Raw genomic sequence first — 16,124 nt, 5'->3', positions numbered from 1 at the left:
TAAACAGGAATATATCTTTTTTAGTAGAATTTGTAAATAGGAGAGAGTGGGGCAAAATGGTCCCTGTAACATTTTTTTAAGCTAAAAATAACAAAAAAGAAATAATTAACTACAATTTAATCAAACAATAAGAGAGGTATAGCAGAACATATTCCTGTGAAAAAAATATATTTAAGTATGCAGTTAGAAGAATAACATTAATTTTGAAAAGCTCTAGTGTTTAAAGGTTAACATCATGGTTAGGGTAAAATGACCCCTACAGTTTTTTGTACAGAAAAAGTAATAAAAAATTTCTAATTTACAAAAATTGCAAATATACAATTTTTGCTTTCCAGTTGCACCCGCACACAATAAATGGCATTATTTATTTCATAAAGTGTAGTTAATCCAAATCTCCTTCACCTGCGATGTGCTAAAATAGTTCCGAGCAAAATATAAACACAGCGTCGTCTTCATCATCATCAGAGCATCAATAAATCTCTTATTTTCTTTCTTTTCTTTTTTAAACACCTTTCGGCTTACAGCTGCTTGTGAAGTTGACTTTTTTGTTTTTCGTTTATCAAAAGAAAAATTGGTGTAGAGGTGAACAGTTGATCCTTACGAAGGTCTTGAACTCCTTGTCAAAGGGGGTGCCTGAGGTACTTGGTGGAAATACTTATAGCATATGGAATTACACAAGTATGGTTCAGCTGTGATGATATTTCATTCCTTTTAACGCATCCTTTCTGTTCTGAAGTGCTGACTTCGGAAATTGGGATTGAATTACCAACTGCAGAGCTTGTAATGTCAATTTTATCGTTTGAAACAACAACTGCCGGATTTGAAGCTGCAATGGATAAAGTTTTATATTTCGATAAAGAAATAAACGTTTCCAAAAAGGTTATATCATCTGAAGATAATATAACCTTACTTCGTCCCATTCCTCTCACTTTTCCTATGAATATATATTACGATTTTTTTTTCCTTATTGGTAAAGAACTTCTTGAAAGACGAACCCAAAAGAAGAAGAGAAGGATATTAAAAGAGAGCAAAGAGTTTGTGCAGAAGTGTTAAAAGAATTAAGAGCACAAAATCAGAAGCTGAAGAAAGAAAATGAAGCTATTAAAAAGGAAAGTGAACAGACAAAGAAGGAAGTTCGAGAATTAAGTGTCAGATCTAGTACATACCTAGAGAAAGAAAAGAAAAAGGATAACATGATCGTAACAGGTTTGGATATAGTCGGTAATGAGCCAGACGTGCTAAATCCAGCTATGGGAAAAATGATAGAGGAAACCTTACAGATACAAACTGCTTCAAAGCGAAAATCAAGGTGACATCGAAATGGAGTGGGGAATAATAAAAGAAGCCATGAAGGAAGCAGCTCAAAACTGGTTGGATCAAGTAAAGAAAGATAGAAATAAAGAATGGTTTGTTGCCGACTGTAAGAAAAGCCTTAACAAACGAAACTAAGCAAGACTAAAATATGTGAACAAACCAATTTACGAAAATAGAAATGAATATGAAGCAGAGGGAAGACAAAAGAAAAAAGTGTGTAGGAGGAAGAAAAGGCAGCATATGGATAAAAAGCTTCAAGAGATTGAAGAACATTACATTAATAAAAATGTAAGAAACTTCTACGAGAAGGCGAAAAGTAGCAGTGACCAAGGCACAAGAAAACAGAATTGCTACCAGAGTAAAGAAGGGCATCTAATAGGAGATAAGCAGTTATATAACAGGAGGAAGCTAGATAGATGGCAAGAGCATTTCAGAGAGCTGCTTGATAAAGAACCGGATGGAAATGATGAGGAGCAAGTGGAAATGGTAGGGGAAGTCAATGACACGGCGGAAACAATGGAGACTCCTACCGTGGAAGAAATGGTATAAAACATATGTAGCATAAAAACAATAAAAGTGCAGGCAGCAATGGTGTTCCTGCAGAACTAATCAAGCATAGGGAGAAGCACTTAAAACGCGGATATATAGCCTGCTGACAAAAATCTGGGACAAGAGGAAATGCCAGAAGTATGGAGAGAGGGAATAGTAAGTCCCATTCATAAGAAGAGATATAAAGCAATGTGCGAAAACTACAAGAGTATCACTCTTCTGGATGTAACATATAACGTACTTGCCAGAGTCATAAGAAGTAGACTGTACTTAAACGAACAGGTTGGTGAATAACAGGGAGGATTCACAAAGGGCAGATCTACCATAGATCAAATATTCCTGTTAAGAAGGCGTCTATACCATGCCCTAAGAGTACTTGACTCGTTAACACAATCTTATACAGAGAGGACAAAAAGAATTTTAGAAACAACAGATGAAAATACATTCAAAATACGTAAAGACGATAAGATACGATTTCCCAACAGGAAGACGATCAGTAGAAAGGCCAAGAAAACGATTAAACGACCACTTACTGGAGGCACATTGAAAACAGACAGTCATCTCTATTTAAAAAGAAGAAGAAGAACATTATTAAAGTAACAAAAATAAATTAATGCAATACGTGCCAGTAGTACTTGTTTCCGCCTTTACTTCTAATACGGCTTCACATCGACGAGGCATCCTCGAACTGAGGTTTGCTATTTGGTTTTGATCAATAACATTCCAAATCTCGAAAGCTACTGCTTCTAACTTTTATTATGGTTCTAGAAGGTGGCAAACGCTGTCGTAGTCTTCTGCTAATTATGTCCCACAAATGTTCGATCGGGTTAAGATCTGGACTATGTGGTGGCCAATTTAAAGCCCGAAGATTTACCTGTTGTAAATGTAACCAGCATCTGGTTGTAGTGCTGCTGAAGATGTAGGCCTACTGTCTTTTAATTGTACTGTGGATGAGGAAGGAATAGTTACTGGGTGTTGGACATTCAAAGAAGCAGTGGCTTCCAAATTTACTGTCGTGGGATTGGGAAGATTATTTTTATACCTAAGCAAATCATCTTTTTTGAATATTGATGTAGGAATTGCATATCTGTTAGGACCTTGTTTATCGAAATCATAAATTCCTGTGGCTTTAAATCCGTTAATAATATTAATACTAGGTATTTCATGTGCTAGCTTGGTTATCACTTGTACAAATATTTCTTTAGGAATTTTTTAGAGAGGATTTTCCCTCAGCCACTTACTGAGTGCCTTGTCCCAACTATTTTTCAGAGCTCTAAAGACTGACACATCTCATGGTTGTAATAAATGTGTCGTGTGTGGAGGTAACTTCATAATAGTCATTTCATTTTTTTTGCTAACTTTATCAAATCTGTGGACACATGACCATCATAAATTAATAAAACTAGTCTCTCCTTTGTAATATTAGGTAAAAAAATCTCTTAAACCAATTAAAAAACAAAGAAGAATGAAAAAGGTATGGCTCAGACACCCCCTGTGTCCAGTTGACCCCCATCACCCTATAGACCCTTTATTTATAAAATTTGCAAATTTGCTAATACAGATGCTCAATAAACTTAGTTAGCGCTTAGCTTAGCGCCAGAGTATATACCACAAAGCGCTCCCTCAAGTGGTTTCTTACCTCCCTGTGGAGTTTACTAAAATAACATGACCTTGTATTAATGGATTTTTATAAAATTATTTGACAAGTAAGTAGCTTCGATTTGGTTTAAAACAAGACTTCTTCCTGGCTACCACGAAATTGAGCTGGCGTGGACAGCCCCCTCCCCTAATCTCCCCTAATCCATGGACAGGCCGACAGGCGTCGCAACTATAAAAACAAAACTAAGAAAAAAAAGCACATCAATTTTTAAATTTGACATTTGACAGTTACTACAACGAACTGCAAGTGCAAGGAACGACGAACGAAATAAAGTTTTACTGGTTCTAGCAAAGAATATAGACTTCTAGCTTCTAGATCTAGATTTAACTATAATATTAAAAAATATAATTTTGTGATATAGATCTAAATATGGCTGAAATACAATACTCACTTTTTGAGTATCTGGCAAGGGTAAGATGTTTTTAAAACAACTTTTTTTTTTCAAATTTGATAAAACAGTAGTGTTGTATCAAATAATTTTCCATGTTATGAGGTAGATTTTATTATGTACTGAAAAATAGGGCAATATATTAATGACTTTACTTTCGTTTATACAAAGTAGGTTTTGGCATTTATATTCCCAGTATCAATTAGTGCAATTTCTAAAATTATTAATAACAGCATTTTTCTACTTCAAGATTATTGCTGCCTTAAAACAAAAAATCTTATTTTATTTGCATATGCCTCTATATTCTTTGGTACAAAATAATGTCACTTATAAAAAATGCTAAATATACAATTACTGACCCTGTGGGAAGGCTATGTGGGACAAATTAGAAAAAAAATATATATAATACAAACACTAATGTAATGTAATTTTCAAAATAGAATATTTCCTTTTGTTCATTACTTCACTCCACCCTGTATGCATTGATGTTCATTGCCTTCACTAGGTCAGGGGTAAGGTTGTAGTACTTTATTCCTTCTACCACAATGCTTCGTTGTCCTGCAGTTGTGTTCATTGCTGTAGCTCTAAGGTGGAATCTATTTCTTACGTTATAGTTGTGAACTTAATGAGGAGGAGTTGTTTCCATATTAGAGTGAACTTTCTCCATTTGACACTAGTGTAGGAACATACATACTTGATATATATATATATATATATATATATATATATATATATATATATATATATATATTGAATGTCCATAATCTTATTGGGTAGATATAGTTCTTTTGTTGGGAAGAGTCTTGGTAGTGTAAAGATTTTTATAGCTGTATTTTGAAGCACACAGAGAGCATGAGAGCTGCTCTTTCAAGAACCCCTATTGCAGGTGAGATTTTTTTGCATAAATGTTGTATGTGATACTCCCAAGTAAGTCTATGGTCAATAGTGTTGTTGGCTACTGAGTTGATGTTTCAAAGCAATGAATTGAGTCACAGAACTGTTTCAATGTTTCGATACATTAAATGTTTACTGTCTCGAAATATCGAGATAGTACATGTCATATCTGATAATGATAAGTATTCATTTAAAAGTGGTAATGAAAATTTATACTACCAAGGAAAAAAACCTAATTAAATAAAACCACACTAAACATATCTAACTTATACCTAAAACAATAAATTTGTGCTTAGCAAGCTCAAATCCCTAATGGTTCAACAATCCTCATAACAATACTTTAACAATAACATTGCTGTCACATGCCTTATAGAAAATGAATCTGCAGGAAATATTGTATCTTTGCATAGGGACTGACAATGAATTTTTATGATATGAAACATATGAAGTTACAGTATATGGTAAAATGTGTCAATTGTTTCAATGTTTTGAAACATCACAGTGAGTTAAAGTAAATGCGAAACATTCAAATGAGTCATTTCACCCATCACTAATGGTTAATGGACAGTCCCAAATATTTAATACATATAACTTTTTGTAAAGTTTGTAAATTGTCGCTACTCTTCTCTCCTTGTTATTACCATATAACTTGATTTTTCTGCATTAAGGGTAAGTTTATAATGATCTTACCATCCCTTCGCCATCTGTAAGTCAAATTCAACATTTTTTGCCTCATTTAGGTTTTTGCTAAAGTATACAATGCAGGTATCATCGGCATACATTGGTAGTGTACCTCTTAATGGCAAAGTTGAAATTGAATTAGCATAAATAAGGAACAGCATTGGACCAAGTATCAACCATTGAGGAACTCCACACTCAATATTGGACAATTGACTATTCACCCTGTTAAAAAGATAGGTTGTGTTCTTCCTGATAGGTAATCATTAAACCACTTCAACACTATGCCTTTTGTGCCTAAAGTTGCCAATACAGATAATAACAGCATGTGATCAACTATATCAAAGGCTTTCTTCAAGTCAAGCGATACAAATATACAAGATTGGCCTTTATCAATAATATTTGTTATAAGATCTGCTGTTGTTGTATTGCTACCATGTCTAAATCCATATTGGCCTTTATATTTGCCATTTTTAGGGCACAACTCTTTAATAGTATCAACTGATAACTTGTCTAGTCCACATGGAGTTTTACCCTTCAATTTATTTATCATATCTTCAATTTCCTCCATTGTTGTGAAGCTCCAAGAAAAAATGTTGTGTATTAATGGTGGTCCTGGTGGAACATATGAATGGCCTGAGCAAGCTTTGAACCAACTGTAACAAAGTAGTTATTGAGCTTGTTAGAGATGAGGCTAGGATCATCAATAACTAAATTGTCTGTTATAAGTTTGGATATAGTTGTTGGTTTTTTTTTGTTAGCTTCTTATTATGTATTATGGTCTTTAGTATACTCCAAGTTTTTTTTGGATCATTTTCAGCTGTTGTTATCTCCATTAGATAAAATTCTCTTTTTCTCGGTTCAATGTTTTCTGTGAGTGTTGCGTGGGATGCTTTATAAAGTGGAAGTAAATAGTTACTATTGGGGTACATCTTTTACAGAATGTTTATAGTGATAGTTTCTTTCTTGTACTAATTTTAGTATGGCAACATTAATATAGGGAGCACTTTTTTTCAAAAACGATTTTTTAGTTTAACTTGTACAAGGTTTCTTTGGAAGGTTCTAATTATTTCATCACATAAAATGTTGGGGTCGTCCCAGATTTTGTCCATTAATTGAAGGTATTGTCTGTATTTAGCTACAAAACAGTAATTAGACCAGTGGTCAGATATGGATGTGAAACGTGGACCCTCTCAACCACTAATGAAAATCAACTGAGAATATTTGAGCGCAAAATACTAAGGAAGATATTTGGACCAACCCAATGCAGCGATGGTTCGTGGAGAATTAAAATGAACCACGAGCTGGATGAACTAATGCAGAGCTCAGATATTGTTAGATTTGTAAAGTCACAAATACTAAACTGGCTTGGTCACCTAGAAGAATGTCAGATAATCGAGCTGTAAAAGTAGTCCAGAGATTGAAGCCCCAAGGAAACAGAACAAGAGGAAGACCCCGTAAAAGATGGATAGACGACATAGAGAGGAGAGTATCTGACAGGGCAGAATGGAAGAACATTGTTAAGCAGGCCAAGACTCACAAAGGGTTGTAGCGCCACTAGAAGAAGTCTTTATTTAGCCTATTAAACATACAATAGTGTTCAGATTGATTGGACTGTGTTTGACTCACAAGATTTGAATTCAGTGATCACTGATGTATGCTTCTACGACTGCCAGTTCATGTTTTGATTTAGTATTAGTGAATGTATAGTCTATAAAGAGAAAAAAGTGTTAACATTTAGAAGCACTTCGCCATTTTTTGGTTTGGTACTTGATAGATAGTCCATATTAATATCACCTATAATCGTATAATCCAACATTTCTTGTTCAGCTAATTCAACATGTCAAGTTTGCCTTCTATAATAGAATAAAATTCATATAAGCTAAAAGCCCATGGTCTCTATATTGGACCAACAGTTATATTGACTTTTTCAATATAAAGAAATAACATTGAACATATATCATCATATCAAGTAATTTCACTAACTATGTAAGAGATCTTTTGCTAAAACACTAACACCACCACCTCACTTTTCTAATTACTTAAAATGACTGATAACCAATGACGTTAAAGAACTTTTCTTCTTCCAGATATAACCATGACTCCATTGTCTCATTGAGCGGCTATTCTTATACAGGACAGGATTTTAAGCTTAGCACTTAGTCCTACTGTGTTATAAAACTCTTCTAAACTATCAAGTAAACAAGCTTGAATATTCTGATTTATAGCTATTTTGTTTCATATTTTATTCTAATCCAACTATTGTTTCCTCACATATTATTCCTAGATTTTCCCATTTCTAACCCATAAATATTTATAACCTTTTTGTTTTTTACTTTTGTATGCCAGTTTACCATTTCTGCCATCTTGTGTAAAAGACTCATTGACATATACTTGGGTTTTTGCTTTTGTTACAGCTGAGCATATATCTGATTCTAACTTCTTCCCTTGTTGACATTTCATTATTTTGTTTTTTATTTCTATGACAGGGCCTCTTTTTGTGTTCTTCCTCGTAAATTCTTTAATGTCTGTTACTTGAATATTACGCTGTAGCAGATCGTTAGCAATCTCCAAAACTACAGAAAAAAACACTAACTTCTTCGTTTAGTTATGTACCCAAAAATTCAATATTGCATGAGATTGTGTCACACTCTAAATCATTTATCTTTTCTTCGAGTATTTTGACTTTGGATTTTGGCTGCATATTTTCATTTTTTAATGCTTTCATTTCAGCCAGGAAAGTTTGATTTTCATAAATTCCTTATTATTATTTCATCAGTAAATAGAAACGGGTTTGACATATAAGTATATCTCATGGATACTGGGTCATTCTGAAATAGGTACTGTGCAACCTATAAGCTGATACACTGATAAAATAGGGAGAAATCTTAATGTTCTTTTGAATATGAAATTAGATTCACAATATCTGTTACCCATAATTAAAAATAAAATTAAATACAAATTACATTTGCAAAACTTTAATTAGTAAAAAATCATATCAATATTAAATAGTACAAAATATTTTCCCAATAACCTATGGTTTCAAAACTTTTCATATAATAATACAAGTCACTTATACACAAAATTCATTTATAAGAATCATTATTCACCTTCTTCCTGAGCTTTTCTCCTTTCAGGTGTGACTAGTCTTTACTCTCCTTCACCACTCATTTCTGTCCGTCCTGTCTTCCTTATCTAAACATTTCTCTCTAAGTCGTTTGCCACACAGTCCTTCCATCTTCTCCTTGATATTCCTCTCCTCTACACTCTACCTGTCTCCATCGGCTCATAACAGCTTTATCCTTCCTCCCACTCACTCATAGTTTTCATTTCTTGAATCATTATCCATCAATTACTTTATATTCCATTTTAAATAAACTTACTGAAGAATCAGTCAGCCTGTTAATAAAATTTCTTTCAATTGATAAATTTATTATAATTGATAATGCTCAATACTTTTTGTTGTGTTTATGCTTACCATATATTAAATTGCTCTTTTGTTATGTACTGTGGTGTTTAACTATCATAGTATCTTGTATTAATGGATTTTTATTTATAATAAAATTTAACACAAGTAGCCTCGAGCTGGCTGTCCACCCTGGCGTAGGAGCTATAATAACAAAAAGAAGAAAAAGACGCATGCGCCATTTTTAAATTTGACAGTTTCTACAACGTACTAAAATACTTCAACCGGCGCGAAAGAAAATTCTAGATTCTAGGTATCAGGTGATGTTATTTTATTTCACAGTTCACAATTGAATAGAATTTTTTATCTAAATATGGAGGAATTATCGGTTTTTGATTATCTGGAAAGGGTAAGATATTTTTAAAACTTTTGTTTTTCAAATTGACAAAACAGTAGTGTTTCATCAAATAATTTTCGATGTTATGAGGTGTATTGTGATACATTAGTTAATCCCTTAAAACATTAAACTGTAAAATAACAAAGAATGTGTATAATGATTAGAGAAACATTTTCATTATGCACTGATAGTATATTAATGATTTTACTTTCATTTATGCCTTAAAAAATTGTAACAAAGTAAGTTTTGGCATTTATATTCCCAGTATCAATTACAAACTTTCATCCAGACTACCTAATGAACTATGCAGTAGATTTATTTTTAACTTCATAGACGCCTCGAATCATTATCCTTCAGACGACTTCTAAATGATTTTTTGAAATTGTTTTCAATAAATATGCTATTTTCCATTAGAATGTATACTATTTCAACCACTAATGAAAATCACCTGAGAATATTTGAGCTCAAAATACTAAGGAAGATATTTGGACCAACCCAATGCAGCAATGGTTCGTGGAGAATTAAAATGAACCACGAGCTGGATGAACTAATGCAGAGCTCAGATATTGTTAGATTTGTAAAGTCACAAATACTAAACTGGCTTGGTCACCTAGAAAAAATGTCAGATAATCGAGCTGTAAAAGTAGTCCAGAGATTGAAGCCCCAAGAAAACAGAACAAGAGGAAGACCCCGTAAAAGATAGATAGATGACATAGAGAGGAGAGTATCTGACAGGGCAGAATGGAAGAACATTGTTAAGCAGGCCAAGACTCACAAACGGTTGTAGCGCTACTAGAAGAAGTCTTTATTTAGCCTATTAAACATACAATAGTGTTCAGATTGATTGGACTGTGTTTGACTCACAAGATTTGAATTCAGTGATCACTGATGTATACTTCTACGACTGCCAGTTCATGATTTGATTTAGTATTAGTGAATGTATAGTCTATAAAGAGAAAAAAGTGTTAACATTTAGAAGCACTTCGCCATTTTTTGGTTTGGTACTTGATAGATAGTCCATATTAATATCACCTATAATCCAACATTTCTTGTTCAGCTAATTCAACATGTCAAGTTTGCCTTCTAGAATAGAATAAAATTCATATAAGCTAAAAGCCCATGGTCTATATATTGGACCAACAATTATATTGACTTTTTCAATATAAAGAAATAACATTGAACATATATCATGATATCAAGTAATTTCACTAACTATGTAGAGATCTTTTACTAAAATACCAATACCACCACCTCACTTTTCTATATACTTAAAATGACTGATAACCAATGATGTTAAAGAACTTTTCTTCTTCCAGATATAACCATGACTCCATTGTCTCATTGAGCAGCTATTCTTATACAGGATTTTAAGCTTAGCACTTAGTCCTACTGTGTTATAAAACTCTTCTAAACTATCAAATAAACAAGCTTGAATATTCTGATTTATAGCTATTTTGTTTCATATTTTATTCTAATCCAACTATTGTTTCCTCAAATATTCATATATTTTCTCAAATAGATTTTTCCATTTCTAACCCATAGATATTTATAACCTTTTTGTTTTTTAGTTTTGTATGCCAGTAAACAAATTTCTGCCATCTTGTGTAAAAGACTCATTGACATATACTTGGGTTTTTGTTTTATTGTTTTTGTTACAGCTGAGCATATCTGATTCTAACTTCCTCCCTTGTTGACATTTCATTATTTTGTTTTTTATTTCTATGACAGGGCCTCTTTTTGTGTTCTTCCTTGTACATTTATTTAATGTCTGTTACTTGAATATTACACTGTAGCGGATCGTTTGCAATCTCCAAAACTACAGAATAAGCACTAACCTCTTCGTTTAGTTGTGTACCAAAAAAATCAATATTGCATGAGATTCTGTCACACTCTAAATCATTTACCTTTTCTTGGAGTATTTTGACTTTGGATTTTAGCTGCATATTTTCATTTTTTAATGCTTTCATTTCAGCCAGGAAAGTTTGATTTTCATAAATTCCTTATTATTATTTCATCAGTAAATAGAAACAGGTTTAACATATAAGTATATCTCATGGATACTGGGTCATTCTGAAATACTGTGCAACCTATAAGCTGATACACTGATAAAATAGGGAGAAATCTTAATGTTCTTTTGAATATGAAATTAGATTCACAATATGTGTTACCCATAATTAAAAATAAAATTAAATACAAATTACATTTGCAAAACTTTAATTAGTAAAAAATCATATCAATATTAAATAGTACAAACTATTTTCCCAATAACCTATGGTTTCAAAACTTTTCATATAATAATAGGAGTCACTTATACACAAAATTCATTTATAAGAATCATTATTCACCTTCTTCCTGAGCTTTTCTCCTTTCAGGTGTGACTAGTCTTTACTCTCCTTCACCACTCATTTCTGTCTGTCCTGTCTTCCTTATCTAAACATTTCTCTCTAAGTCGTTTGCCACACAGTCCTTCCATCTTCTCCTTGATATTCCTCTCCTCTACACTCTACCTGTCTCCATCGGCTCATAACAGCTTTATCCTTCCTCCCACTCACCCATAGTTTTCATTTCTTGAATCATTATCCATCAATTACTTTATATTCCATTTTAAATAAACTTACTGAAGAATCAATCAGCCTGTTAATAAAATTCTTTCAATTGATAAATTTATTATAATTGATAATGCTCAATACTTTTTGTTGTGTTTATGCTTACCATATATTACATTGCTCTTTTGTTATGTACTGTGGTGTTTAACTATCATAGTATCTTGTATTAATGGATTTTTATTTATAATAAAATTTAACACAAGTAGCCTCGAGTTGGCTGTCCACCCTGGCGTAGGAGCTATAATAACAAAAAGAAGAAAAAGACGCATGCGCCATTTTTAAATTTGACAGTTTCTACAACGTACTAAAATACTTCAACCGGCGCGAGAAAATTCTAGATTCTAGCTATCAGGTGGTGTTATTTTATTTCACAGTTCACAATTGAATAGAATTTTTTATCTAAATATGGAGGAATTATCGGTTTTTGATTATCTGGAAAGGGTAAGATATTTTTAAAACTTTTGTTTTTCAAATTGACAAAACAGTAGTGTTTCATCAAATAATTTTCGATGTTATGAGGTGTATTGTGATACATTAGTTAATCCCTTAAAACATTAAACTGTAAAATAACAAAGAATGTGTATAATGATTAGAGAAACATTTTCATTATGCACTAATATAATAGAATATTGACATTGTCACAGTGAGACACTGGAGTGTGAAAATAAATCCACGATCATCGTTAAGATTTGATGATATTTTTAAAATTAAAGTATTCAAGTCGTTTAAATATACATTTAGCTTTGTGGATTTGTGAATATTTCGGGAATATTTTCGAAATTTTTTTGATTTTTACCGAACCTAACCTCAAACATGAAATGTAATGTGTGTAAGCAAATTAAAGTTAAAAACAAAGATGTTTTTGACTGTGATGGGTGTAATGATGCAATTTGTAAAGAATGTGGCGAATTAACAGCATCTGAAGTGAAAGTCTTACAACTATCAAGCCGTGTCATGAAATTCTACTGTCTCAAATGTCAGAATGGAGAATCCATAAAACTTTATCAACAGTTATTAAAAACTAAGGAGGCATCATTAGAAGACAAGGACACAATCATAGACTTACTGAAACAAGAAAATGAAGTCTTAAAAAATGAAAGTAGTACTAAAGAGCAGTGTGACCAAAGGTGGAAATCAAATAACGATCTTAGTTACAGCAAAGCAGTGAAAAAACAAAAAGAAAAAGTCATCATAGTAAAACCAAACGACTCAAATCAAACAAGTGAAATAACCAGAAAGAATATTGAAGATAAAATCAACCCATGCAACTTGGGAGTTGGTGTTTCAGAAGTTAAGTACATTAGAGATGGAGGAGTTGCTATAAGATGTACGGGTAATGGAAAAGAAAATGTACAGGATGTCTGTAATAATATAAAAATGTCATTGGGCCAGTCCTATGATGTAAAAGTACCTGAAAAGATGAATCCCAGAATAATAGTGTTTAACTTAGATAAAAAGGATATAGAAGATGAAGATCTTCTAATTGAAAAAATTGTAGTACAAAATGGTATAACAACAGAACCAAGTGTAAGAGAACTAAAGGTAATCCATACTATGAAAAACAGAAAAGGAATGGTAAATATTATATTCCAGATGGATGTGCATACCTACGAACGCATTAATAAAAATGAAAAGTTGCATATTGGTTGGAAGAGCTATTTTTTTAGAGAAAGTGTAAATGTTAAACAGTGTTACAATTGTTGGAGGTTTGGTCACTTTGCAAAAGAGTGCAAAAAAGAGACGCCCACTTGTCAGCAATGCGCTGGTGAGCATCACGTAAAAGACTGTAAATCACGTATAGTTTGTTGTGTAAACTGCAAATATGCAGAAGAAGTTTTAAAAATTTCCAATATTGATTTGAAACATAAAGCATATGATAGGAATTGTGAAGCCTATAAGAAAGTAGTAGAGCGATTACAAGAAAAAATAAGGTATCCTGAATTATCACATGGTAATTGTAAAATATAGCAATCAAGTCCAACCATTCTGTACCTAAACATTCAAGGATTTAGCACACATAAAACACAGTTATCATGGATTGCAAGTCAGAAAAAGCCAATTATTATGTGTTTATCGGAGACCCATGTTACCTCAGATTTTGCATCAAATGAAATAGATATTGATGGCTACAACTCAGTTGTTGGTTTTTCTTCAAGTAGACATACAGGAGGAACATTGAATAGAACAGAATAGATGAATGGAACAGAATAGACTTTGATTTGTTGCTGTGCGCTTCGGAAAATGTCTGTAGAATGTGTTTAAAAAAAATTTTGTAATTTTATGTGATTTGTATTTGCTATGTGCTTTATATAGTTTTAATATTTGTTTTTTTTTTCTATATGGCTGCATTGCCAATTCTTTTCATACATATTTGCTATATCTTTGTAATTATTGTATCACTAGATAATACTTGTAATACTTTATGTATATATTGAATTGGGTGGTATCCCGTTAATAAATAAATAAATAAATAAAAAAAAAACATCAATTTATATACAAAAAAGGTATCGTTATAAAGAAATTATTAAAGAAGAAAAAAACAAGAATATATGGTTAACAGGAATACAAATAAATATAGAAAACCAGAAATATTACATCTATTGTCTATACCATTCACCTAGTGCAAGTCATGCGGAATTTTTGGAGGAGTTGGATGTGTTTTTAGATATCATTGAGATTGATGCTATCTTTGTGATATTGGGAGACTTTAATATAGATTTGGCAAGTATAAACTTTTACTCTATGAAATTAAATAATATTATTATTAAAAATGGTACCTATCAGCTAATAAACGAATACACAAGGATTACAAAATCGACATCTACTAGGATTGACCTAGTACTTACAAATCAAAAAGACATTAGTTGCAAGGTGCTCCCAACTCCAAAGATTACAGATCACTCGATAATTGTAGCTGATCTGGGTAGAAACAATGAGACGACACTTACAAAAACCTATAGAAAGTACAATATAATGGATGTGACAAGATTTCAAATGAAACTTATGGATATGCAGTGGCCGTCAAGTTCCTCTATAGATGTAAGTAACAATGCTGATATTCTAATAACTAATGTATTGTCTGCACTCGATCAGTTTGCTCCAGAAAAGTCTATTAATATGAAGGATGTTTGGGGAAATAAATTATGGTGGAATGAAGACATTGCGATGAAATTAAAAAAAGAGATCAATATTACAAAAAGGCTATATTTACTAAAACTGATACTGACTGGGATGATTTCAAACAACAAAGAAATAGAGTCGTAGCATTAATCAGAATTACCAAACAAAATTATTATCAGGAAAAAATAGATGATTGTAAGAACGACCCAAAAAGAATGTGGAAAACATTAAAGGAACTTGTAAACGGCAAAAAAAACCATGAAGCTAAAAGTGAAATAATATTTGATGGTGGGGGGTTACTGGTAAAGAGATAAGTGAAAGATTTAATATATTTTTTCTAGACAGTGTAAAAAACATAGCAGATAGCATTATTTCAAACAAAACCCACCAAGAAATTTGTAGTTCAATAAATGTCGACTGCAAAATGGAAAAATTCAAAATGTTAGAAATGAAAGATTTAAAAAAACAAATGAAAGAAATGAAAAACAAAGAAAGTAATGTTGATGGTATTACAGTTCAAATTTTAAAGAGTTCCTTTGAAGTAATAGGCGACAAAATTTTGCATATTATAAATGGTAGTCTAGAAAGTGGCGTATTCCCAAGTAAATGGAAGAGAAGTCTGGTTGTACCAATTGAGAAGGTTCATGGAACTGTTAAGTGTGAGGAATTTCGACCCATAAATATGGTACCACCATACGAAAAACTGCTGGAATTATGTGTAAATGATCAAATAGTGGAGTACTTGGAAAGCAATAATGTGTTAACTAAATTCCAAGCAGGGTTTAGGAGAGGAAATTCCTGTGAGAGTGCAATGCAGACGGTTTTGTTTGACTGGAAGGGTGCGCTGGAGTGCGGGAAAATGATTGGTGTGGTTTTCTTAGACTTTAAACGTGCATTTGAAACCATAAACAGACAACTGCTATTGAGAAAGATGGAAAAGTATGGCTTTGGTGAAAAAATTATAAAGTGGTTTCAAGAATATTTGACTGATAGAACACAAGTGACAAAATATGGTGCCATTTCATCGGCTCAGACATCTCTGTATGGTGTGCCACAGGGAACTGTGTTAGGTCCTACTCTTTTCATACTGTATATAAATGATATTGTTGATG

At 32.4% G+C, this 16,124-nt stretch overlaps 1 protein-coding gene across 2 annotated transcripts in view; it reads left to right on the top strand.

Annotated features, from left to right (window-relative positions):
• The first annotated feature begins 3,776 nt into the window (after window positions 1–3,776).
• Window positions 3,777–16,124, top strand: part of LOC140451988 (cullin-associated NEDD8-dissociated protein 1-like) — a 28,451-nt gene continuing 16,103 nt past the window's right edge. The window contains exon 1 of one of the 2 annotated variants that reach the window (XM_072545988.1): window positions 3,777–3,934. In XM_072545988.1, coding sequence (XP_072402089.1) covers window positions 3,893–3,934 — 42 coding nt within the window. In that variant the 5' untranslated portion in view covers window positions 3,777–3,892. Of the gene's footprint in view, window positions 3,935–12,118; window positions 12,334–16,124 lie in introns of those variants that run through there. The other variant, XM_072545989.1, reaches the window with a different exon arrangement.

The sequence above is a fragment of the Diabrotica undecimpunctata genome, chromosome 10 (genome assembly GCF_040954645.1).
Source record: "Diabrotica undecimpunctata isolate CICGRU chromosome 10, icDiaUnde3, whole genome shotgun sequence".
Classification (NCBI taxonomy): Eukaryota; Metazoa; Arthropoda; class Insecta; order Coleoptera; family Chrysomelidae; genus Diabrotica; species Diabrotica undecimpunctata.
The sequence above is the reverse complement of the archived record's forward strand: the minus strand, read 5'-3'. Positions and strand labels throughout refer to the sequence as shown.